Raw genomic sequence first — 27,602 nt, 5'->3', positions numbered from 1 at the left:
CTTCACCTTTAGGAAATTGTGGTTTCCTTTTCTATCACTATAACGATCCTATGGCCGCTGAGCTTTCTAGCTGTGCTGGGTTTGAGCCTGATGTTGCACATGGCATTCAGTTGCCAGTGACAGTGTGTTTGTGTGCCTCCACATTAGATGTTGTGTATGCAACAGTCTCTAAGCTCATTACAGTAATCAGGTTAAAGAGAAATGAAGCTGGGGAGCACTTGGTCTGCTATATGTTTCCTCTGGACTTCCCCGATGAGACGAAGAACCTCTCACACAGGCTCCAGCTGAGCCACCAGGTCCCGCCTCTGCAGACGCCTGCTGCTAATGATCGGCTCACGCTGCTCATGTTTGTATGAAACCCACACTGGGTTATTCAACTGCACCCATGCTGTCATAATGACCAGCTTGTAACTGAACTTCTGATACACGGCCAGACTCGTGTGGGCTTCCTTGCTTTCTGCAGTTTGGTGTGTTTTTTGCAAAAACGAGGCTGAAACACTTTTCACCCTCACAGAACTTCAGAGAATAGCACCATGTAACAGCCGAATTGCTGAATGTATTTACAAGTGTAGCCTGAGTGTGTAAGGGAGAGGTGTGTAGTGTTTCACTGTTGTTGCTTTTGGTTTTGGAGCTCGTATTCTGCTGAGTCACAAAAGCTGTGATCCCGCAGTAATGATAGGACTTGAAATATGGCTGTTTCGCCTATGCCTTGGTTTTATTTTGTGTCATCAAACCCCTGAACGCTCGATGCTATGTAGCCTCATTAGAAAGTACAGAGCAAGTTCAGTAAAAGTGGTTCAGACTGCCTTCAGCTGATCTATGGCAGTGGCCGCTTGTCTCTTTAAACGCTGATTGTGTGTAGCCATTGAAAGCACATCAGTGACCATCTTAGAGAACCACTAATGAAAGTCAGAGCCTTTTATCATTCAGTGGTTTCTTCTGCCGACGACGCTGCTACAGAAAAGGCCCCGTTTGTTTCTCCGGAGCTGACAGAAGCCACCTGACCTGGGAATTGCCCAAATTGAGGGTTGCCTTGGCAACCGGCAGATGTGGAGCATGAAACAGGGCGACTGTGAGTCCTGAACTAAGCATGGCAGTATCCCTTACATGCTCTGCTCCTTATCCTGTGGCTCCTGTGCCTCAGTAGAGGTCCGGCTGCGAGTCGTGTCCAGGGATGAGCTGCGCTTGTTTCCCCTCTGTCCATATGGTGCCGAGCTGAAAGCATGCACAGGAAGAATGTCAAGCAGTCAGTGTGGATGTCTCAGTTGACCCTGTTGCGCAATATGCAAAGGATATCCAATGCGGTGTGTGGGCGGGCGGTTAGTTGACCAGATGTTTATTACGCGGATTTGAGCCAGAGATGTTTGTTTCCAGTAATCAGGAACACTTGGAAGTTTAGGGGGTGGAAAGCCATGTGTGATCAGACAGTCCTCTGTGAGATATCATTTGGATGCAGAAAAACCTGTACGCTGTATAATGTATATGTTCCTGTAACTTTATCCCATCTGGTGCTCTATTGTGTGATTCACATGTCCTGAGCAGATCTCAGGGCTGGAAAGAAACTACAAGAGTCGCCTTTAGTGCAGTTGTGTAGAAATGTAAAGTCATTCATCTGCAGTTGTTCCCATTGTATATTCAAAAATATCACTTCAAGAGGGTATTTCCTAATTTCATTGTCTTTCATGTACACTGGTTATTGAATGTTGATGGTTGTGATCTTATTGTTCGATAGCCGGTGTTGTCGAAGTGCTGTTAAAATGAACTGTATTTGTATCGAATGAAGACGTAAAATGCAATTTAGCGCCGCACAGAGTCACTTCATCCCACTCGTACAATTAAAGAAAGAAATCCAGAGATGGAAACAGAGACAGTTCACCTTCAAAGTAAAAGTGTCAGGTTGTGAGGCTTGGGCTGTCAATTTAAGGAGAGCTAAATTAATAAATGAACAAACAGCCTTAAATATACCTTAACTAGGGTTTAGGACAGATGATGTCCCTCCTTGTACAGATTGTAGAGTCCTATATGACGCGAATAGTATTTTTAGTTATTAATTTATAAATTCTTCAGATCATTTATTTGATAAAGAAAACTTAATCTGTAACTGTGGGCAAAAATGTAAGTCTTCACATAGCATTGCGACTTGTCGGTCCGATCAGTAGAAAGAGTTTATTAACTTAGAACTTTATTGCTGGCTCGGTGTCATGATAACGCCAATAAAAATCATCCGAGTGTATATGCCCTTCCTTGTCATAACCAGGCTACCTAAAGAAAAAACTTTTTTTTTGATTCATCTCTGTTTTCTACCTCACGCCCACCAGAACAATGCAGTCTTGTTAAAAACATGTATACGGTCAGGCCTCCGGCTCGCAGCCTCCGCTTGCAGAACTTTCTGAGGGGGACAGTATTTATCTGATGGAAAGCCGTTGTGTACGCCATCTCCAGCCAACTTAAACATTGGATTCTTGAGTGCTTTTAGTCCTCGCTGAGAGAAAAACAAAGCTGCACAGAGTCGCACGGTGATACCGCGCTCGGAATGTACTCCCATGCTAACAGAATAATGGGTTTTTTCGTTTGCTTTGGCTTTTGCACGGTTTGCTTTCAACTTTTACTGTCCGGTCTAGATGTTGATCAGCTGTTCATCATTTCGGGAGTGAACGCACTCTCTGGGAAGTTGTTTGCTTAATTGAGAGCAGGGAAAAGGTTCCATTTTAAGTGCCTCCTCTTGTACGTTCTGTGACGGCCTGCCTTTGTGTACGTACGTCTTCTTCACTGCACTGTGGGGATCAATCCACCGGCTGACGATTCTCACAGCTCTCGTTGCAGCTCCCCTCACAAAACGTTACATTACGTTTTGTTTTTTTTGCTCCTGTGAAATCGGAGTGACACTTTCACAGAGAAGTATTTACATTTTTCAGACGCACTCTTTCAACGTGAATCAAAGACAACTCCCTCAATCTCTTTTTGCCGCCGAGCGCTTCCATGTACGTGTGACAGGAGAGCTGAGAGGCCCTCTGGGTGAAACCGAGGTTTGTGTAGTCGTGTACACACCCTTACATAAAGCAGCCTCTCCTGTGGTCACTGCGCTATCTCTCTGACCTTGTCCTCTTGACATTTAAAAGCCGAAGCCCTTTAAATCACTGCGGAGCGTGACCTGCGTCCGGGTGACCCTGAGCGGTTGCACAGTAGATGTGGGCAGAGCTGATGTGGCTGCTGCCGCCGCTGTCCGGCCTTATATGTCCAGGAAAAGGTGGGCACTGCAGCAGCCATGGCAACTGTGGGCAGGGTCGCTGATCTGGAAACAATGGGCCGACAACATGGCCTCTCCCTGAACCTCCTCTCATGCAACAACATGGTTTCACTCACCATTAACAGGGGATTTCATTCCTACAATGTCTACTTTGATACTGTTCAAGATAAGTGTTTCCTTTTATAAGTCTCCTCTGAGCTTACTGAGAGCACATCACACCAGAAGCTGTGCAGGAGGAACTAATGTGTAACTGCTCTTAACAATCAAACTGTTCCGGTATGTCCGCTTGTGGTGTTCTAAGCTAAATGTTTGGTTCTGCTTAAAGAACCAGAACAGAGTACCTCCGCCTTCATGTGTCACGTTTCTTCCTTTACAGCGTGCTGGAGGATACGAAGCGCTGATAGAGTCCGCTGCTGTATCACACTCTGGAGCGAAGCCAGGGCATGTTCCGCTCCACTGCTCTTGATACTGTAATCAGCATGCAAGTGGTGGTAGGCAGTCAGCTACTGAAGTATGAGAGAGAGGCTCAGCGCAGACAGGAGGAGATTGGAGGCACCTGATTTACGAGGGCACGACACTGCAGGCAAAACACGCAGATTGTGGGAACCTGAGGTGTGACAGTGTCGTCTAACAGCGCAGGACGATGGAGTTGTTTGAGTCGATGAAGTCTGTCGTGTTTGCTTTCTGCCCGTTGTTGATGTGCGTGCTGTAATGCATACATACCTAGGATGCCTAGATGTGGGACATTTCCCACTGGGTAATAAACTCATTCACTGGACATTTTACAAGAAAAGACATGTGTTGGGGCCAACTTTGATCTTAAACGTTAGCTTTCACTTCAGGCAGCCTCACTTTTGGACTTTACTTATAGGTGTGTGAGAGTAGATGTGAAACCTTCAGGTTCTTCCACCTTCATCTGACACACTTTGCAGATTGCCTTATCAATGTTGTCTCGTTCCCTTGTATCTTTCGGGTTGAATCAGGAATATTGCAGAAGAGGCTCTTTTGTTTTTTGCTTTGACACCTACTCCCCTGACAGTAATCACTGTGATGCAACTCTGCTCTGCTGCTGACCCTTTCAGTATTGAGCATTGATTGGAGGTTTTATCTGATTAATTCACTAGATACAGACTTCAATGTGGATCTGCACCACCTTGCACACACTCATAAATACAAGTCCTGAATTTTTCCATCAAAAATCCAAGAATTCTTCTCTGAGAAAACAACGTAAATGTTGAAAAACACACATCTCACCATGTTCAAGAAAGGGAGAACAACTGCTGGATCGACCATCTGATCCTGATCAGCACCAACACTGAACGGGTTCGTGTTTGATCTCTACCACATCCTTCCAAAAAGTTTTGTGGCAATCCGTCCAGTAGTTTTTGTGTGTTTCCGTGGTAACTATAACAGACCAACAAACAAACGAAGGTGAAAAAGAAATAGAATAAGCGAAGTGGCTGTTGGGGAAGATATATCATCAGTATGTGTCTGATAACCCCACAACTACCGTGGTGACCCGTCCACATTCACCTCAGCCTATTGTACATTACCTATTTGATCATGCTACAATTAGAGGCATTTACTATGCAGCCGATAAAAGATTGTGTTTGTTGGCCTGCGTTTTTAATAATATATCTCTTGGCACTTGGCAGGCAGCTCTTTGTAAGCTGCTGCTTTTTTAATAGTAAAACAACCTGCTTTGATTTTACTCATGTGGTGTAAGGAGAGTTAGATTGACGTGAAAACACTGCAGGGTTGTCATCTCAACTGTGACCTTTGTAATTCTGATGCAATGATTTCACGAGCCGGCTCTGCCTTGTTCTTTTTTATTCCTACACTAATTACTGTCACATCTGTGGAGTCTCATCTTGCTGCTCCTTAATCTCCCCGTGCTTGTATCTCTACATTCGATTAAATTGCTTATACTCTTCTGGTGGCACACAGACCTTCTTATCACAGTGTGTCATGCAGAAACAGAACAACAACACAAAAGGTTATTTCCCACAAATCTCCCTGCTAGTCTGAAAAACATGGCTGAAAGGATCTATAGGAAGACAGCGTCTAGGTTTGTTTTTGCTGAGCACTTAAACATGTCTTTTGTTTTGGGTACATCATGTACTGGGTGGATTTCTTGTGCTGCCACTGGAGAGCATAAATATTAATGTGCATGCTAGTGTCATTCTGTGAGTGAAGGAAAAGGTCAAAGGTCACAGCTGGGGTTAAGATTTGTTTGAAATCACCTGGCCTTTATAAATCTGGATCTGGATGAAAATGTAGGCACAAAATAGTCATGATGTTCCTGAAGATTATAAGGTGGTTACTGACATTCCAGATATTTGTTAATACAGCCTGTAAATACTCTTTCTATATACTAACCCTAACCCTACTAAATACTCTTGATGTTAATTGAAAAACATTTTCACCATTTAAACATTAATTTCATAATTATTCCCAGATCTGCGCCTGCTCTTAAGATGTGGCCACGTTTCCATGTTAAACTAAACCACACGAATTGGGCGAATGTAAATACAACAGAATGTAAAATCTCCAAAATGAACCGTGTCTCCTCCTGTGATTGGTGTAATTGAACAGTCGGCATAAAAGACATGGGTCCACTCCGCTGATTGCACTGCATCTCACAGCCAACTGTGGCTGGTGTGACAGACAAGGTGAAGTCAATCAGGCTCAGTGGGCAAAGTGCATTAATCACCTCAGACTGTTCGGGGGATCTAATCATGGCTGTGATTCACATGTCCATGTTGGAGATTCTGATCCCTGAAACATTAGTTATGATATTACATCAGCACCGTGGTTTTCTACTGCTGTTAAGAAGCAGCTAATGTCAAAGCTAATGATTATGATTTCCAGTCTAAAAAGGACTGGGCTTCAGTGGTGTTGTTTCTGTGAGCTACTCATTATGCAAATAGTAGTGGATGAAACTGTAAATATGTATTGATATCAATAGTAATACTGTCCCAAGTAGACTGTTATTTATAGGCTACCAGGTGAGCACTAATATTTAATTCGCTCTACCTCAGAGGCTCTGTTTTTGCCCTTGTTTGTTTTTTGGCTAGTTGTTTCGGTGGGACAGTCAGCTGATTGGTTGGCTTGTGGGGTGGTTGATTGGTTGTTTGTTTGGTTGAATGGATGGTCAGTTGGTTGGTTTTTGTTCCTTTGATAGTTAATTTCTTCATTGGGAATAATTCACTGATCTTGATGAAAATAATCAGGCATATTTCAGGGGACTGATAAATCTAGGAGTGTGTGCAATGTAGTGCGGCTTTATCCAATTTAAGGGGACCGGTGGTTGTTGGGGGAGGTATGTGCTCTACTGAGTACCGTTCTAGTTTGACAAACGTGAATTGCCTATTTGCATTTCACACAGGGTTGTACATTCAGGTCATATATTATATTGGTTAGTAATAGCAATATATGAGTTATTGAACAAAAATGAGAAAACTGTTGGGTTTCGTTGCGAGCATGAAACTCTATTGTGGATGTTACCGTGAGGGAAGAAATTACTTCCAGATTGAACACACTGAAGTATGTCGACATCAAACCCTCTTGCATGCTCTGCAGTGATCAGTGGACAAACCTGAGTGGATTGAGTATTTGAAGCCACTTGACAAGCACCTGTTCAGAATTTTATACTCACAATAATTCAGCTAGCACATTACAAAATATTTTCTTTGACTTGATATGCACGTGCAAAAAGAGTGTGTCGTTAAAGTGTAAGGTTTCATAGAATGTTACCATATCAGATATGATGAAACGAATCACCATGTCAGACGATGAAATGCATCCTCATTCTTTAGAGCAAATTGTTCCTAGGATTGAAAATATGTTTGAAGTCCAAAACACTGAACTATTGACTCCAAATGTTTTCCCTGTTCCACTTCATTACATCACTTTGCATGCAATAGTCATTGGTCAAAAACCAGATGTAGGCCAGTGGAGCACAGACCACATTGTGTAAATGCAGTGTAAGAGATTTATGGTTTCAAATGTGGCTGATAATGATAATGAAATCATCATGGGCTGAATCCTCTGTTTTATTTGGACTGAGCTGAGCCATCAGGGTATTTCATGGAATAAAAATGTTGGGCCAACATCTGTCTGAGCCAACATTAACCACTATCATTGAGATAGAGAGCGAAGCACCAGATCATCGACTGACTGACTGCAGATGCTGGGTGGAGCTCCTCTCCTCCTCTGGTAGCTGCTTCTGTCTGCTTCTATTAGGAGGCTCATTCTTCATTTCACTAGATGAGGGATGAGGGATGGCACATGTATGAACTTTGATGAACACCTTACACGTGTTGTGAAGGGTAGCTTTTATCACTCTAGAATCATAGCTAATTTAAAGCTGCGTCATCCAGGCTATAATCCTATCACGGCTGGATTACTGCTATTCCCAGTTTACACAGTTGACCAGTTCTACACAGAAAATGTCCAGAACATGTCAGAGTGAGTCCATGTGAGAATGCAGCAGGGAAATCTCCAAAATAGTTAAGCTAGTGGCCGGTGTGGGTAACGTTTCTAACAATCCACAGACTTAAAAATAAAAAATAAAGAATTAAAATAGAGCTGAAGAATTTTCCTTCAAGAATTTTCTGTCATGTCTTCAAGATTTGAAACTCAAGAATGAATGTAAGTTATTTTACTCTATTTCTATAGGTGTGGGTATCAGTGAATGCCTCTGTCTTTTAATATCAGGAAGGAACAGTTGCAGTTATTACGCTGCCTCTGCCTCTGGATTCCTTTTGAAAATGGTTCTGCAGGAGGATGCTCTACTTCGCTGGATATTTTTAAATTAAGAGGAGCTGCTCTCTCCGTCCGTGCGACAAGGGCAAGATTCATAATTTCTCTCAGTATCTATACCCTCCAATTGCATTAGAGCAGAGCGTGTCACCCAGGGGCCGAGCCTGCAGTCTACAGAGTGGGTCAGGGCAAGGTTAATTTTAAAATGTGCAAAAAAAAAAAAAAAGTCTATATAGCTGTGAGTGGCTTAAGAGCACACGTTGAAACTCTATTGAAATAAAAACTGGCGAGCCACTTATAACATGTCAGCTTGTTCATATTAATCCAGGTGAACTTTAAATAGAAAGGGTCAGTTCTTTTTTCTCGATGCTGTCTGATGATAGCTGTATCTGGAAGGAGCAATTATTAATGAATTTATGAATCGTCGGCAGGAAGTGACAGTGGTGGAGTAGGAAGCCTTTGTCATGCACAAGGATATCTTAACAAGAAAGATCAGAGTCTCTGCAAGGTATGAGTAAGATGTGATGTTAAAATGGTACATGTAATCAATGACATAGTTATTTTTTTATAATTATTAAGCAATATGATGTGCTAAATGTATTGTTGCACATATAAGAATATACCTGCTCCATCTATAATTCTGTTGGCAGCTTATGAATATTGTCAGTGTTCCAAAATTATATTCTCCTCATGTTTTTAATTTGACAAGTTAATAGGGTGACGTCTCCGTGGCCCCTCGTGCTGTTGAGATTACATCCCCTAAATAGATGTAAAGTCATTTGCTTTACATTAGTTGTAAATCAACTGAGCCTGATCCACATAATCAAGATGTATTTACGGTGGCTGATTAATGTCTATACCTCTTGGGTTCTCCCTGATTTACCAATTCAAATTAGTGCTGGAAATGATAGACCAGCAGACAATAAATTGAGAGGCGGCGTTCACATCTGCTGGAAAACAACACCGCTGACCTTGACAGGCTCTCCACTGTGGGGTTGAGCAGAAATGCAGTTTCAGGAATCCAGGAATATTGGATCAAAACAACCTTTGTTTGCAGCTACAGTACGTGAACCACCGCCGGACCGCCTGTGTTCCAGGAAAATGTAATAGTCTCCTGAGACGTACGCTGTGGTCCGGCAGGAATCTGACCTTGCTTTCAAACAGACTGGGATAACGGCTTGTCAGCGCAGGAGAGAGGAGGAGGAACTGTGGTGTAAATTAGCATTTTGTCAATGCTCACATGCTTAAATCCCGCTGTTCTCAACAGTAGGGATAACTGCTGAGGTCAGAGATACTCGCAGTCACACTGACATGCTACGTGCTTAAATTACACAGCAATAATAGATGGCCAGGGTGGAGATAATTTGGCACAATAAAGGCCACTTCAGTGTATTTGTGAGGTTTGTAAAGGCTGCAGCCACAGTGCTCTCCTGCTGCTTTACTGGCGGTTTCATTTGAGCTCTGGGGTTATTTCCAGTCGCATCACAGCCTGTTAAAGTCTAATTGTCAACCGTAATAATAGTCGTGCTTTCTTCAGAAGCGACATGCGAGTCGACAACGTATCCCAGAGAGGCTACCTTCAAACTCACAGTAACTGCTGATGATTGTAGCGTATAACACGAGAGGCGCTCGCATCTGCATCACTGTTCTGCTTGTGCTCCTGAAGAGTCTGAACGGCACAGCCTACCAGGAAATCATTACTCTGTCTCATGTGATCTCTGTTAAAGGGGCTGACCTAGACAATCCTGATCAATGTAGGGGGATGGTTTGGATTTGATTGGCTTCTTTGGGAATAAGGAATTGCATGCGTTATATATTATACCTATAGTGTACACGTACATCTTAAAGCTAATATTTTGGGCAATTTTGAGCAATAATCACATAATAACCTTTCAGCATAATGCGAATCAACTGATCTGAGAGAAAACAAGACTTTCACAGGGCAGTTCGGGCAGAGGGAGCTCCTAATTGGCTATTCTACCAAGCATGCACGTTCATGTCCCTTCGGTGAAAATCCAAGACTGAATCAATTGCTGAAAATGCTACAGGAATACGTTTTATTACTGTCTTTATTCAAGAGCATGGTTTTTCAATTTGAGAACAGGACTTAATGATTTCAAGTTACGATTTTGTAATGCTTTCACTTACAACTCTGCGCTTGCACTCAGATTTACCCTGCTGGTGCTTGGGTTTCCTGCGCCCAAGCTTCAGCTGCTTCCTCATGCTAATGCTGCTTCTGCATCTGCTCTCAGATTTCTCATCTATGCTCGGATTTTTTGGGTGCAACAACCAGCCCAACCAATAGCATGCCAGATGTAGGTGCTGCGACTATTTTGGTTTTAAAGATGCCTGCAACAGTGTTCCAATAACGTAAACAAAATTTGAGATGCTTTATGCCGCTCAATATGGACCGGTGATCTCCTGAGCTCCTGCTCCATAAAGATGTCGAGGTGTTTTGCACAAAAGTCACGTGAGTGCGAGGAGAAGAGCTGAAGATGGAGCACAGGAAATCTTATCAGTAGCTGCTTATATCTGAGTGCAAGCGCAGGGTTTTGAGTGAGAACATTACAAAACCTGAACGTGAAATCGACAAGTTCTGTTTTCAGACTGAAAGAGCAGGCTCTTGAATAAAGTGAGGGGAACAAAAATATACATGAAAGTTCACTATTCTAGCATTGGCAACCACTGCCTACACTGCAAAGCAGCCTAAAAATAAGTGTGTAAGAGACTAGGACAAAAGATGCAATAAAATGTGCGTGGGTTGTGTGTGCGTATGAGCGGTGTGTATCTGCCTATGCTAGTCTGGTGGGAGGGATTCAGGACAGAGAGCATCCATCACACAACGTTAGTATGGAACCTCCCTGGAGATGAGTCTCAACAGTCAACTTCGTTTTTTCTAGCGATCCCACCTACCGCGCCTTCAAGCTTGTAGTTTAGTGAAAGTGTATAGCAAGATATATGTATGTTTAAGTAAGAATTCTTTCGGGTGACTCACACAGCACAGCGCAGTACAGTAATTGCCGTGTGATTGCAGCATTGAACAAGTTCAAGGCAGCTGCAAAGAGCCTGTGCGCTCCTCACAGCTGGAGATCCATGCTGTGGCTCCGGGTCGCCAGTGCACGTCTCCTTCACAACGACTGATCCCAGCTCTTGTTGTACTCGGCACTGCTCCACGTTCTCGTTGCTGCACGGCAGGGGAGACACGCAGACATTGACTCTGATATTGATCAAATAAAAACCACACAAAATTGAAGTCGCGCCTGGTCCTTGAAAGGATGTTATTCATTCTCATTCACACGCTGTTTGCTCCCAAGGGGTCATTCTGCTTCAAATTTGACTGTGTTGTCTGAAGCATCTGGAATACACCGGCCCAAACAAACTGATCAGAAACAGACCAACACTGTTTAAGGTCGCTGTCCGGCCGTCTCCTCACTGGTGTGGCAGACTGGTGGATTAATGGCAGCAGTTGTTGCTCTCTGGCTCTGCTGCTGTTTTTAAGGTCAGGCATTCTCTCTAGATGGCACCTGCCCTCCCTGCTCTCTTCTGGCTGTGTTACGTCTCCCCCAAGCAAGCTGCCCTTTGGCCATTTCCATGTCTTCATATTTCATCTGCAAACAAACCTAATTCAATGCAGGATGCTCCTCCTCCTGATGGACTGGTGATGGTCACGGGAGATACGGCTTTGGAAATTGAATTTTTTGGGCCTGAGAAAGTGAGTTGTTTCTGTTTGCTCCTCTCTCAGACGGGGATCCATCCGTGCCCGAGAGCAGAGCTAATGAGGAGCTGGCTGCACTGGAGTGTTTGCACGAGGATCCTGGTGAAAAATATGCGCTGACACTACTGTAAGCTCAGGGATTATCATTATCCTCCTGGGTTTGATCATGTGGTCTCTGTCCTTCATTACTCTGTGAAGTGAGTGATGCTGCTCACAACAGATAGTGAGTGGTAACTATGGCACCTTGAGAAACTTCAAAAGATATAAATTCTGTATATTTGGTTTGTGAGTGTGTGTCAGGGTTGGGGAGGGTTGCATTGTGTCCATGTGGCCTGCTGTGTTGTCGGTCTGGGGTCTCAAGCTGTTTGTCTAGAGGAGAGTATCTGAGGAAAGAGCTGGATGACAAAAACTCAATGGGGCCTCTCTGCCAGCCTGTGTGGAGAAGAGCTCACGTGGCGCCATTACCCCTTTCTCCTTTGTGCTCGTCCTTCCCACTTTGTATAAGGAAAAAATCCAGGGATGGAGAGAGAGGGCCAGTTGGAAAAGAGGAACCCACAGGCCATGACAGACCTACAGTCACAGGAAGATTCATTCACAACTCGATTATAGAAAATTCACTTCTGCTCTGCCTCAAAAGGGGGTGGAAGTGTGAAGGGGAGGGGGGGGGGTGGATGAGATGTGAGCACAGAAAAAGTCTTTGTTTCCAAGTTTGACTGAATCTGAATTGTGTCAGTGTGAAGATTTGAACTTTTGCCTTCACATCCAACCAGGGAGGAAAAATACTTCGATTTTGGAATGTAGAGCATCTGAAACAATTAGTCAATTAACTGAACCCGGAAATTCCTTCTGTTAATCGTTTTAGGTATTTTTTAAAGAAGAAATGTTCCAAATATACAGTCCAGTGTCTGGGGTTTCTATGATATTCAATGGAACATCTTTCTCGGACAAAACAAGTGATTACATTATGCGGATTTGGGATTTGGTAAATTGTGAGGAGCAATTTTCCCTGTATTGTGACATTTTAGGTATTATTATTTACAAAATATGTAAGAAATAATAGTCATTTAATAATGAAAACTAGAATGAAATCTAATTTAATCAAAGAATGAAATCAATTTTTTTTGATAGCTTTTAAAAGCTATCAAATGAAACCAAATTTAAATTCACTAGGTCTGATTTTTATTTTGTCCATGAATATTTTCCCGGAGAAATCCAGGTAAAATGTAAAAAACGCTCTATCTCACTTTGTTAGAAGAAATTAAGTTAAATTCCCGGATGTAAATGTAATGGTTTCCTCCCTGACCAATGCCACATCCTTCCACCTATAGTTTCATGATAATCTGGTCACCATTTTTTGTGTAATCTCACAACAAACAAACTAACTAACGCTGATGAAAACATAACCTCCTTAGTGGAGGTAATAATCTGTGCTAATATACCAGAGGAAATGGGTTGGCTTTGAATTAGTCACAGACTAATTTCTGTTCTTCATAAAGTATTAACTAGATATTAGGTCTATAAAGAGGCAGTGATCCTCCCTGGTATAAATTACCCTATTCCTATTTCCCATTCATTCCTCTTTGAAGCCAAGGTCAAAGAGGAGGAGGAGAATCACTCTGCTGCATTGGTTTTCTATATTATCTTCGGTTTCTTTGCGCGTATGAATCTCTGAATATCTGAACTGATTCACCCTAATTGCTGTTAGTGATAAAACACCCTCAGCAAAGTCTGCTTACTGTGAAGAGAGTGCTAACCCAGAGAATAGAGAATAAGGATGCAGTGACAGAATGTCATTTCACATGTTTTGACTCCGCTCCTGTTATTTCTGCCGATTAGAGAGATTTGCACTTTTCTTTCCTCCCCCCTTTTCTGCTGAAAGATGATGTCGCTTGCCTTGGTTCAGCTAATTCTACACACGCTGCAATCTGTCCGTGTGCGTAACCCTTTAATATCAGAACAGCGGGGGAAGAGCGAGGAGCCGCTGAGACGGCTGCGGCACGACACGTTTTCAATATTCACAGGTGAAAAGGTCCCTGAGGAGATAATTGTGATGATTGTTCTCGTGCTTTTGCAGTGTTAAAATCTACCTCCACTACTTCCTCTTCACACCTTCGAGTACATATGTAAAAAACAAACCATCTATTCGAGATATTAACAGTATGACTTCAAATACTCACCTTATGTGTAAACCCATGTGTTTTTTGCAGGTGTGTAGGTCGGTGAGGCCGTTATACTACCCATCAAGATGGTGGCCTTGTCGCTGAAGATCTGCGTCCGCCAGTGCAACGTGGTGAAGACGATGCAGTTCGAGCCGTCCACGCCCGTGTATGACGCGTGCAGAATCATCAGGGAGAGAGTGCCAGAGGCCCAGTCAGGACAAGGTGCGCTGGCTGACTGAGAAATGGTTTAACATGCATAGTGTCTCATTTACATAATGGAAATCTACAAGCATCTGAGTCTGCATACTCTGTGTTATTTTTTTCAGCCTCGGATTATGGCCTCTTCCTCTCTGACGAGGATCCGAGGAAAGGAATCTGGCTGGAGTCTGGAAGAACCCTGGATTACTACATGCTGCGAAATGGCGTAAGATTAAGTCGTATAGTCTGAGGTGGAGCTCCGTCAGTGTCACTCATCATCTCTCAAACTGATTTACATCTCCCAGAGGGAGCTGGAAAAATGTATGCCTCCCTGCTCGCTGTGAGCGACCACGGTTTTCTGTCAGCAGCGATCAGCAGGGTGGTTGATGTCACTGTGCAGTGGTGGATAAAGGGTTTTTCTAAACCAAGAGCTGTGACAGGGCCACAGTTTACACAGAGGGGCCAATTATATGACCAACATCCGCGCACAATTCCGGATTCAGTAAGGTCGACATTTCAGTCATTCCTTGTTGACTGGGAGCTCTATAACTATGAGCAAAGCCTCACATCATTTATTAAATTTCGGTCGGACAACTCCCGTTTATAATTAGATTAGATCAGATGAGACTTTATCGTCTGGATCATTTCTGAAATGTGTCGTGGATCCAAAAAACGTCCATCACCTCACATAAAGACAGCGTATGATTACACAACAGAATAAAAACGATGACATTGCATCGGACATTTACAGAACAAGTGATTGTGGAGTTGTTTAACATTCTGTGCTTCGTCCAAACTGGAGAACTTAGTCTTTCTTCGAACTCAAACTATGATTTAACATCAGAATAATTCCTCAGTCTGTTCAGTCGAGCCTTATCTTCTGTTAGATGGCCGAAGCTGATATTCCTCGATTAAAACATGAGAGGGGTCAGATGTAATGGTATCTGCCAGTGACAACATTCATCTAGTGTATACTGCTGCTGGAAAGCTTGAATCAAGCGGTTGACCCACAACCGTTGAGCAGATACGCAGCAGACGCGTCAGGCTGGCTTTAAGTCGCACGGAAAGACAACTGAACCGTGCACTGACTCCATTCTGGGTAACACTCTGGATAATAAACTGGAAAAATAATAACATATTCTGCTTGTTTGCTCCGAATGTCCTTGGAGTTAGAAGAGAATAGATGGGTTGTTGTACTTTGCTACACATGTAGTCCGTGTGTGCGCTCTGAAATGTTAATTACATCAACAAAACATAGTTAGAGTTTGGCGTCTGGGCTCCCACTTCATCACTTCCCCAGATGAGATCACATGACTATAATGGTGAGTGATGAGCTTCTACGTTTGACCTCCCTGTCGGAGACTACAGGTGGATGCTGGGTCGGTGGAGGGGCTGACTGGACAGGCAGGGATACTGACACACAGCAACAGCAGGCAAAGGGAGAGATGGGGAATGGTTGCAGCTTAAATAGGCCGAATAGGGAGGGTGTGTAGTAAAGAGGATTGTGTCACATGTTTAGAGCAGCGTAGCTCGAGTTGAATGTCTGAAGTAACTCGTAAGCCTTGTTCTCTTTGTTCCAAAAAGCAGAGAAAAAATTTAAAACCCTGACAAATTGATTTGCAGTATTGTTCGTTAATAACCATTATAAAAAGCTACTGCCAGGACAGGGTCAGAGGTCATCGTGCTTGTCTCTCTGTTTTTTTTCTCAGGACGTCTTGGAATATAAGAAGAAGCAAAGGCCGCAGAAGATCAAAATGCTGGATGGTGCGATTAAAACCATCATGGTGGACGACTCGAAGACAGTCGGCGAGCTGCTGGTCACCATCTGCAGCAGAATAGGTAAGTGTCAAGTCTCCCAGCTCTGCTAATATCAATCTTGTCAAGCCGTCATCCAAGGCTTGAATTATTCATCCTCTGTAATATTTTTAGTCCACAGCCTAGCACTTGACTTGGCATTATGTTTCTGTGTTATTAACATGTTATTCATTTCATATTTGAACAGCAGCATTAGTGAACCACTTTGGAGCTTTCATGCACGCTTGATAAAGTCCTAATCACATTTTTCTTAAAGCACAATGGGAACAGTTTATCAAGCTCAAACAAGCCCGTTGGTAATAAATGCTGAAGTGGCATCCCGCTCTATGACTGAGGTGTTCCCTCAGCTGCATATTTCATTTAGAAAGGAGGCTGCTATCAAGCCCATTTGGTTGAGGAGTAGAGGGATGTGTGTCTGGCAGATAGCTTTATTAGAAAATGTTTGTTTGGAGTGAGTCTTTCTGCTTGGCTTCTTCTCCTCCTCGGCTCCCATTTTGGTTTTGCTGGCTCCGCACCAGCTTCCCTTCACTTCTGTTTCAGAACGGAGCGAGAGATAAAAAGAGAGTGTCAAGGAAGCGCTTTCTCTTTCGTGGCACTAATTATCGTGCCAGTTTGAGGCATCCTCCTCCACCCACTCCTCCCCTGGCTAACTGGTGCCCCTTTTCAGGAATCACCAACTACGAGGAGTACTCGCTCATTCAGGAGGTGACGGAGGACAAGAAGGAGGACGGGATGGGGACGCTGAAGAAGGACAGAACGCTGCAGCTCCGGGACGAGAGGAAGATGGAAAAGCTCAAAGCCAAACTCCACACAGACGACGACAGTGAGTGTGAAGGAGTGATGTCGATATCTTGATGGCCTCGTGCCCATTTCTCATTTTCACATTAATGAACCTGACTCAACGCCATCATCCTGACATGCGCTTCATCACTCTTGTCTAATTTACTGCGTGGACATATCAAAGTTTAATGAAATTACCACTGTTATCTTTTGCCCAGAGGACAAAAAAGAAATTCTGAAAAACTTGAATATATAAATCACCCTCTCGAGTTTGAAAAACGACTTATCGTCCCCGCTGAAAATAAAGAAAGTGACGATATTCATGCCCACTGATGAGTCCACTTCTCCGTGACTAATTTGGCTAATTGTCTGTCCAAACTGGTTTCGACCTGCCTGGTTAATTTCACCATCAGCGTCCTCCTCTAGTAATGTCTTTGTTAAGTGATTGTCTATTCATTTGTGCAGATGTGGTAACAGTGTGTGTATTGATTGTGCAGTGAACTGGCTGGACCACAGCAGGACGTTCAGAGAGCAAGGGGTGGAGGAGAGCGAGACGCTGCTGCTCAGGCGCAAGTTCTTCTACTCGGACCAGAACGTGGACTCTCGGGACCCGGTTCAGCTGAATCTGCTCTACGTTCAGGTAAACTCCACACACACACACACACCCACACACACACACACACACACACGCACACACACACACACATGCACGTCTCTCTATAGTTTTGAGGACATTAATTGAACTAATGCATTCCGTAGTGCCTTTACCATCACAACTAAATGCCCTAACCCTAACCCTAATCCTAACCCTTACACTAACAATCACCTAACCCTAATTCCAACCCTCACCCTTAAACAAAGTCTAACCCTGGTCCTCACAAAAATATAAGTACAAATACACAAACACACATACACACACACACGTTTACGCTGACATAGCAAAAACACTGTGCAGAGAGAAAGATGACCACAGCCTATATTTTTTCCTGTTACAGGACATTCTGCAAAATTAGACCCAAGCAGGTTAGCATATGTGTTTTCAGCAGAATGGAGACAGGAGTGTACTTCTGTCAAGTTTTTGAGTCTAAATTCATAACCGCGTTTTTTAATGTGCATTTAGGTTTTGGCGAAGTGTGGACTGACTATAATGTGGTTACCTTAGACATGGTCCATATAGGTTTGACTTTTATCTGTGTTTCTTGGAAACCATCTTTGAGAAATATATATTTCATATATAAGCATGTGAGTAACATGTATTTTGACTTGTATTAACTTTAGTCCATGTCCCATCCACTAACATGGAGAAGGTCATGTTGTTCATCCTCACATACAGTCGATGGTTAAAACCAAAACCATGAGCTTAAAGAGGCTAAATACAGATCTGTGGAGTCGGTTGATAATCCTTTATGGATTTGTTAATAACAGTAGCCCCTCACATATCACTTACAGTCATTTGATCCATTGCTAATATGAAAATATTCTTACTGTGTCGTCCTCTATGATCCTCTCTCTTTTTACTTGTTCACAAACAGTACACAGTCTTTTTGATTTTGCCCATTTTTGGGCCGTAACCTTGAAATCGTGGGATGTGTCAATGTGTCTTATCTGGGTGTCTCAGAGGATAATCTCAGGATGGATACGGCTTTAGGCCAGCGCAGACTGTGCTGCTCTTCTTTGAGGTCTGGAGAGGCTCAATAGGAATTTGCTTGAGGCAGACACTGTGTCAGACGGACTGTGCAATACATGATTTAAAGAATCCCTACCTATGTACTTCTGATTGAACAAATTCACTCCTCAGCTGGATGGTGTTGGGTTTCAGCTCCAGACTGAACAGCAGGAGTCCTGTTTAAAGAGCCAGTCGGTGATTCAGTGGTTTGAAGGGGTTACTTCTGTGGTACAGCAGCTGATCCTGAGGCTGAGGAGTTTTGGAGGCAGTGAGTTATGTCTCTATCTGAACACTTCCTGTTGGAGGTGGATTTAATGTTCAGCAAACTGTACATCTGGTAGTTGGGAGAAAAAGTTTGGCTTCGCGGGGTTACATCTGGATGAGGTGGTGTTGTGTTCATTAGGTGCGTTTCTCTCTCTCTCTCTCTCTCTCTCTCTCTCTCTCTCTCTCTCTCTCTCTCTCTCTCTCATTTGCTAGTTCTACCAGTTTTATAAACTGGAGGGGAGGGATAGAGGGAGGCCTGCTGGCACAGGGGGAGTTCCGGCATTGCACTACTTTAGGTTTGGTCACTGCACACATCACTGCACTCACATCAGCCCCTCCAGCCACGGGAGGAGGAGGAGAGCTCCCCACTGACACCTGGACTCAAACAGAGGGGTGTGGAGTTCCCAAACATCACACACACACACACACACACACACACACACACACACACACACACACTCACATACACTCAATGAGATAGACAGAGAGCATGGGTATTTATAAAAAAATGAGTCACACAGAGATTATTGGACAGAAAAAATACATGATCTCTGAAAAACGGTGCCCAGAGATACAGCATAAACCACGTCTGAAATATGTACAGCTGCCTGCTGAACGTGTGTTCATGAAAAGACCCCCACCCTCCCTGTCTGCTCCCGCTGCTCTCCACCCTTCTATCTGCTTTGCCTCTATTTTCCCTGCCCTCCGCTTCCTTCCTCCTCTCACAGTTCGCCTGTCTCCACTCCCACTCTCCAGCTCCTACACATTCTGACATAATCGCGCACATCTCCACCCTCCTACCCTGGCACACATTACGCCGAGGCCCATATCATGCGCTCCTCTCAACGCAGACTCATATTTCCTTTCACAATAACATCCCCGCCCCCCCGCCTCCTTTTGCCTCGCCGTTGGCCTTTCCTATCTGTCTTTCCCTCGTTCCCTCTCACACACACACTGGGATTGTCACACAGGCAGATCACAGAGAGTCTTCACAAGGCACTGGCTCTAATTTGTCACCGTGTTAAAAAGGCCAAACAGAGCCAGAGAGCTCTAGCAGAGTGGAACATACCCCCGGCTCCTTCTCGTCATTCGTTTTCCTTATTTCTTAACCCCCCCCACCCCCCACACACACACACATATTTTCCTCTTTGACATCCTTTATCATTCACAATTCATGTAACTCCCAGAACATCAGCATACCGGGTAATTGAATTCAGATTTAGCAGATGCTGACGTTATTGCTGGCATTTCTTTTGACAGAGCATCCCGGCGAATCAGCAATGATCTAAAACCAGCTTATGTTTATTAATGATGTGAAGCTTCCATGATTTCAATCCTACCCACCCACACGCACAGTCTCGTATACCCCACCCCACACACACACACACACACATAATGGAAGCTCTGCCAGTAATAGACTAATCTCCTTTACTACTCGACCACTCCCTTTCTGTCATGTATTTGTGCTAAGACCAGGATAAACCTCCGTTGCAGCCGCATCACTCCCTGCATGATCTTCTTTTGCTTTTACTTTTGCTCACATATGTTGATCTAGAAAGAATACCTTTTGATCTGTGGGACAGGATAGTCCAAAGCAAAAGAGTAAATAGTATATATGTCCTCAACAAAGAGATATTAACTCAAAATTCACAGCAGAATTTAATCTTCAATTCTGCTTTATCAACCAAAGAACTGTCATCCCACAAAATGTAATAAATCTTTTGAAGCGAGTTTATGTTTCAGTTTATGTTAGCATTTTAAGAGCTTTTTAGCATTTTTGCTTTATTGTAAAATGAACACTACAGAGAAATACAGAGAGAAGGGCCCCTGTGCCTTTGGATGAAAGCCAGTTCAGGTTTCCTAAATTATTTTTGCTAAATGAGCCATCACAATTCATCCTTTAACACATTTAGGATTAAAACCGTGTCATGTCAAGTCATGAAGCGTTGAGATAATGGTTTAGATTAATCCTTTGCTCACTGGTCTACTAGCGACAGTGCTGCTCATACACTGTGAATTCAGTTGCTTTAGTGTAGCCCTATGTCAGCATTTATTTTTATGGCTGCATTAGACTCTGTGTGCTCTGCCGGGCCGCGTGGACTTGTTGACCTCAGCTTGTAGCCCCGGGCTTTATGTGTCACGGCTTCTGATGTCTTGTACTTCGCCTCCACTCATGCAGCTCCATTAAAATGTCCCATCCGCCGTGAGCAATTCAGGGACTGGACACACTGTCCTGTCTGTTGATAAACGTAGTCGAATTATCCGGCCGTTCATCTGAAACATGATTTCAAATTTACATTTACATAAGCTTTAAATTAGTGATCAATCACCCAGTCAATGATAAACTCAGTGTCTAAACTATAGCCATCACTGAGTATAATAGCAACACCGCACTGAAGAAAGCTCGCCACCAGTCCCTCTTTCAGTAGTTGATTGAAATCAGTTGTCTCATTCATGCTTCACTCACACTGACTGCATGGTTATCAGCTGTCTGGTAACTTCCAATCATATTCTGGCAGGTGTACTGCCTGACCATCCCAACCTGACACCCTCTTTATTCGGCTGATGTGCTCTTGACAACACTGTGCTGGAGCTCCACACGTCATTCCAGCTTCAGCGAAGGACAGATCCTTTTATGCCAAATCTTATCTGTAAAATATTTTTCTTCAAGTGTAAATGGTGTGGGGTGTGCGTTTGTAGTGTACACTGTGAAACAGGTTATTTACCAGCGTGTATGCATTATTCTAACAGAGTGTTTACCTCCAACAGTATCTTGGTTTCTCTCAGTGTGATCATACTTGCACATTTGAATTTCTTAAAACCAGGATTGTTCAATGCTTCATGTAACCATTACACACACAAACAGAGTAGTAGGAGTGTGTGCCGCACTGAATGGCATGTGTGAGGGCTAATTTTAGAGTGTCTTCTTGTGTTCAGTCAGAGCTTATGCACTCCACTGTGAATTACACTGGGGAAGGGACGTGGTTGTGCGTGGAGGAGATTGTTGTCCTCATTACAGCAGTAAGCTGCTGCTTAGTTTTTCATTGTTGTAATGGGACATAAGAAGTCGGGTCCACGCTGTGCACTGATATACTAATGCTAAAAGCACTGATGGAGCCTCTCTCACCGACGGCAACGCCTCTCGGCTTTTGGCGCCATTCATTTTGCAGCGGTGCACAAGAGTGACTGAGAGAGGGAGAGAGAGAGAGAGAGAGAGACACAGAGAGAGAGAGAGAGAGAGACACAGAGAGAGAGAGAGAGAGAGAGAGAGAGAGAGAGACAGAGAGAGAGACAGAGAGACACAGAGAGAGAGAGAGCATGCAATAGACAGAGCTGACTGCCCCCTGGAGAAAACAGCACACTGACAACCGTTTGAAAGATGTCAACAAATCCTTCTCCCTTTCCATCTACCTAAATGGTGAAGATAATGTAGACAGCATGGCTGAAAATGCATCGAAACACAAGTGATGTCTCAGCAGCGGCAAACAGATTCAAGCCTTTTTTCCCCGAGCTAAGTAGGAAAAACAACATTCAGTCATTCGATTTCCTAACATCAGATTGATGGCCACTCTGTAATGCAGATGGGGCACTGGGTTGCATTTCTGTAATACCCTTTACCTTTATATTAACACCTAATGGGCTGTGATGACAAACAGTTGGAGCCGTTACGTTAGCAGAACGTCTTTCATTTACTTAAACACATGTTATCAGTCACAGCTCTAATGGGTTTGCTCTTGATAAACACTTCATATGGGACTCCGTTGGGTAAGGGTTTGGATAAATCTCATGCATTTATTGTTCTGTCCTCTCCTCGATCTGTGTTCCTTCCTCTCACTTACACCCCCACCCTCACATGTGTCTCCTCCAGGCGCGGGATGATATATTGAATGGATCCCACCCTGTCTCCTTTGATAAAGCTTGTGAGTTCTCGGGGATCCAGGCTCAGATTCAGTTCGGACCCCATGTGGAGCACAAGCACAAGCCCGGATTCCTGGAGTAAGCTTTACTTTTCCTTTTCTTTTCAAAGAGATGCATTAACAGTCACAATAAGTCAACGTTCACAGCTGTGCACACACATACAGTGTCACCTCCTGCTTCGGTGCAGGCTGTTACTTCAGGGATTTCCTGCAGCGGAAAGGCTCAGGGGTGATGTCAGCTGTTACAACTGTTTTCTGATATGTAGGCAGTAGGGCAAGAATGACCTCATATGTGATGGTATGTTCGTAGAATAGGAAATGCCTGTAGCTCCAACATGTAACCATGCAAAAATGTGATTTATATCCATAGCCTGAAGGAGTTCCTACCTAAGGAGTACATCAAGCAGAGAGGGTCCGAGAAGAAAATATTCCAAGTATGTATAAAAGTAGAAAAAATACTGTTTTTAACACTGTGGGCGGTCCAGGGGAATTATAGTGATTTGATCTCTCCCGAGACACAAATTGGCGAATAAAACCCATGAGGATAACCTCGTTTCAAGTATATTAACGTAGATATGTAATGATCAGTCTAAGGAGGTGCAGATGTAACTGCTGTCGTTTCTCCAGGATCATAAAAACTGTGGAGAGATGACTGAGATTGAGGCAAAAGTGAAATACGTGAAGCTCGCCAGGTCCCTTCAGACATATGGAGTGTCCTTCTTCCTGGTGAAGGTAAGAACTAGACTGGTGAGGTCATGGGAAATGCCACCACAGATTTGATGCATGCATAAGATTCACAAGCACAGTATATTGACGTTCCTAGCAAATAAGAAAACACAACATTAAATCACAAAACCATGCGTCCATCCAATCCGCAATAAGCCTTGTTGATAGCAGTTACCCATTTCATTCCTTATCAATTACAATTTAATACCATTGTGTAATGCAATTTGTTTTTGTCTTTTGTGATTTGCCGGTGTGAGCAAGGAGGTTCACTCTAGATCCAAAATCTTGAACCAATGTCACTGTCTCTGTCTCTTGAAAAACTAGGAAACTCCTTTGAATGGCACCAGATGAAACCAATGATAGCCTGTCAGTCAAACACTAGTAATTCAATTTTTCCATAGAAAGATTTAAATAAGTGTGCCCTTATTTGTCAAACCTATACTTAAGGGTAATTTGACTTTATGCTCTACATTCCTCATTGTAACACAGGCAAGGGGCTGATCTACTGATATTCCTCTAAAATGACACATAGCCCTGAAAAATTACATTTACTATAACTATGATACCTTAATTATTATATTGTGACTTTAGTCTCAGAATCACCAGTTTCTCTCCTCGCCAGTGGCCCTAACACTATGAAAATACATCTAGTTTTAAAAACCATGATTTGAAATGCTGGCTGAGCCAAAAGACCTCGGGCTGTGCTTGTGAGTGGCGGCTGTTAGAGGAAACAGGTCTGCTATGAAACAGGTATGAAAGCTTGTTGAAAACTCAGAAAATAAAAACCCATCATCACACCATCAGAAGGTTCAGAGTGGAGGATTGTGCACTTGCTGTTCAGCTGAAAACTCAGTGCTGCGAAATACTTGTGACACTCGCGATGCCGCTCTGGTTTGGCAAACACACAAGGGGGATGGAGGTGCTGCTGAATGTGAATGGGAGGAAGTTGCGCCGGCAGGTATTACAAAAGATCTCTGACGAGCAGCCTAGTCGGTAGTGAGTGGGGGGGGGGAGAGGAAGACAAGTTCAGTTGTCTGCTGGGGTATTAACGGACGATAAATGGAATGTTTGGCCTGCACAGTTAAAGCAGACTGCAAGGTTCACATTATCTTTGCGAGGGAGCGTGCGCGTGCATCCACACACACGAGCGCCGTCTGCATCCGATGAGCAGATTTACTGATGGAGATTTCAAGACTCTGCTAAATAATTCACTCCAGCTGCACTCTCGCTCTCAAAGCCCGGACCTGGCTTGTTTGATGCACATCTGAGAGCATGAACTTCCATTTCACATCTGACACTCTTTAATCACTGCAGGTTCTATGTCTATTTGGAAATACTGTGTGTGTGTGTGTGTGTGTGTGTGTGTGTGTGTGTGTGTGCGACCCAGGCATTACTCAGTTATATTAAAGAGTATTTAAAGTTAGACTTGGATTAAGGTTTAGATTAATGTTGAGGTTAGGTTAGGTTAAGGTTAAGGTTATGGTAAGGTTTTAGGTTTAGACTTAAGTTCAGGTCTGGTTTAGGTTCAGTTTAAGGTTAAGGTTAGGTTTAGCTTGAAGTTAGGGTAAGGGTTATGGTTAAGCAAGTAATACCTCTGGTTAAGGTTAGATTAAGTGTCCATGAAATCAATGTAAGTCAATGTAGTTAATGGAGACACGACTGTTTGTGGGTGTGTGTGTGTGGGTGTGGGTGTGTGTGTGTGTGTGTGTGTGTGTGTGCATGCACGTGTGTGTGTATGTGTGTGTGTGTGTGTGTGTGTGTGTGTGTGTGTATCTACTTTTCTATCGTTATTAATTGAACATGCAGATTCACCCAAACAATAATCAAGGCTAACCATTTAAAACAATATCATGCCCACTTGTGATTAGACAATAAAACTTCCTGCTTCGATTCAGCCTTGATAATCCTGACGTAGCCTTAAACAATGGAGGTTTTTAATAAACCTTTGTGGGAAGATATCAGGAACACTGGGATAATGTTATCTGTCCTTGTGTTTAAGAAACCAGAAACCCCTTCTTCTGATTGGCCTTCGCTCCATTGTCAGAGCTCCTTATTTTAACCCAGTGATAACAGAGAAACAAAAGCCTGGAGACATGAAAGGTACATACTATATTTCAATCTAACCGACTCTACAACTGGCTAATTTCTGTGTTGTCCTCTGCACCCCTGGAGGAGAGCCAAGTGCAGGCTTGCTCTCTGAAGTGAGCTGCAATAGATTTTCAGTGGGCAGAGCGTGGAGGGCACTGGAGCTGCTCAGGCAGAGAGCGGGTGGAGGCACCACGCTGGTGTGCTGACAGGGACTAAAGTCTGTGGAGACCCTGCTCAATAAAGCAGCAGTTAAACAAGGCTGAAGTCTGCTGGGTCACTTCACTGGGCTTTAAGTCACGGACACAGCATGGACGGCCGCGGTCGTGCATCGGGGCCGGGGATGAATCATCCACGTGGGTGTTTTAGCAGAGACATTAAATGCAGCTTGATGTTTTTCCTATCTGACAGGAAAGATGAAGGGCAAAAACAAGCTGGTGCCGCGGCTGCTGGGGATAACCAAGGAGTCGGTGATGCGAGTGGATGAGAAGACGAAGGACATGGTGCAGGACTGGCCCCTGACGACAGTGAAGAGATGGGCCGCCTCCCCAAGAGCTTCACCCTGGTACTGTGATAGTCCAATGCCACTCGCTCCTAATCCATCGCACGTATTCAGTCATTCCCTGCAGAGGGTGAATTACACCGCTCTGCATCACGTATTCAATCTTTCCCCCTAGTTTTCATTTTCCAACACAAACAGAACCTGAAAAATTGCTGCGACCTCAGACCTCCAGTATTGAATGTGTGCAGCACGCTCGCCAGCTATCTCATCCGAGTTGACAATAGATGCTCGGAGAAGAATGTGCAAAAGTTGGATGTATTATTTATCTAAAAGCTTTTTCAATTTTCTTTACCAGCTGCTGGCAACACTGCTGTCTGTTTCCATCCAGTATCGGAGAGGAGTTCTCCATTCAAAGATTAATCGATTATTCAGATAAAATAAATATACACTCTGAGGTATTTTTGCCAACATTGATTTAGATTTGAAAAAAAAGAAGAAAATCACCTCTGTGTTTCTGGGGAAGCTTTGAACTTCACTACATCTCCTTTTTAATCACCTCTTTGGAGAAAAAGGACGGGTCGTAGGAGCCAGCTCATTTTTCTTTCTGTTGAGAGGGTTAGAAATAATGAAGATGCTGCCATGTGTATTGAGAACCTCGCTGCCAGTGAGGCTTTTTTATTCCCTCTGTAAGCTGATTGTGAGGATCTTATGAGATAAAAAAATATGTTACCAGTGCCGGATAGATGTTGGAACACTGTGACTTGATTTGCTCTGAATCTCTCCAGGATTTCGGAGAGTACCAGGAGAGCTACTACTCTGTCCAGACCACAGAGGGAGAGCAGATATCCCAACTTATTGCGGGATACATTGACATCATTCTTAAAAGGCGAGTAATTGGACAATAGAACTCTTTGAATTCGTACAGCATACATCCAATTATCCGTACATCTGTCTCATACTGTTCGCTCTGACGTGTCGGTTTCTCCTCACTACAGAAGCAGAGTAAGGATCGTTTCGGCCTTGAGGGAGATGAGGAGTCCACCATGCTGGAGGAATCGGTTTCCCCTAAGAAGTGAGTGGTATTGTATTGTATTGTGTTTTATTTTATTTTATCCACTGTGTTGTCTGGGAGCTGCTTCGTGCAGGGGAATGCTGACCATTCGGATTCAGCAAGCACAGTCCACTTATTCTTCATGAATCTTAACCTTGTTGTTTAATTGTGCATCTAATTACATTTCTGTCTGCCCAGCACACTTCCCCCCCCAAGGGAGCTACTTTTAGAATTAAAGGAAAAAAAACACAGCACTTTGAATTTTATAGCATTACTAACACTAAGTCTATCACTGATATTGTTCTTGAATAGTCGAGTTTTGGATTTGAAAGTTCTTCCCTGTTTTTACACACAAAACCTGCCTCAGGTCAAAGCCACTAAACTATTATTTCATAAAGAAAGATGCATCTTCGGAGGGTTAAGATACAATCTCATTGAAAGCAGTTGTTTCTGCCATCTCTCTTGGTTTTCCCATGTCGCTTAGCAAAGTGATGGAAATCAACTTAAGGCTTATGGCTCCATCACAGAGCTTAGAAATCTGTTCTCATGATAAATCCACACGGCCTGTTAGTGAAACTGCTCTCAGGCAGAATGGGGCCTTGTATTCCTGCTGCTCAGGGGCCAATTGACTCACGTCCTGGTTCCCAACATAAAGACCTAATTGCTGCTTCTCAAAACAAGCCAAAATTAACCAGTGGAGTCAGGAGCATCTG

At 43.5% G+C, this 27,602-nt stretch overlaps 1 protein-coding gene across 1 annotated transcript in view; it reads left to right on the top strand.

Moving 5' to 3' along the window:
* Positions 1-27,602, top strand: part of tln2b (talin 2b) — a 79,151-nt gene that overhangs the window by 18,067 nt on the left and 33,482 nt on the right. Inside the window, 14 exon segments of the mRNA XM_053426429.1 lie at positions 13,934-14,107; positions 14,212-14,309; positions 15,793-15,922; positions 16,566-16,721; positions 17,176-17,318; positions 22,477-22,604; positions 22,896-22,959; positions 23,153-23,257; positions 25,258-25,351; positions 25,748-25,879; positions 25,882-25,901; positions 26,624-26,723; positions 26,832-26,910; positions 27,374-27,377. Coding sequence (XP_053282404.1) covers positions 13,972-14,107; positions 14,212-14,309; positions 15,793-15,922; positions 16,566-16,721; positions 17,176-17,318; positions 22,477-22,604; positions 22,896-22,959; positions 23,153-23,257; positions 25,258-25,351; positions 25,748-25,879; positions 25,882-25,901; positions 26,624-26,723; positions 26,832-26,910; positions 27,374-27,377 — 1,389 coding nt within the window. The 5' untranslated portion in view covers positions 13,934-13,971.

The sequence above is a fragment of the Pleuronectes platessa genome, chromosome 7 (assembly GCF_947347685.1).
Source record: "Pleuronectes platessa chromosome 7, fPlePla1.1, whole genome shotgun sequence".
NCBI classification, from domain to species: Eukaryota; Metazoa; Chordata; class Actinopteri; order Pleuronectiformes; family Pleuronectidae; genus Pleuronectes; species Pleuronectes platessa.
The sequence above is the reverse complement of the archived record's forward strand: the minus strand, read 5'-3'. Positions and strand labels throughout refer to the sequence as shown.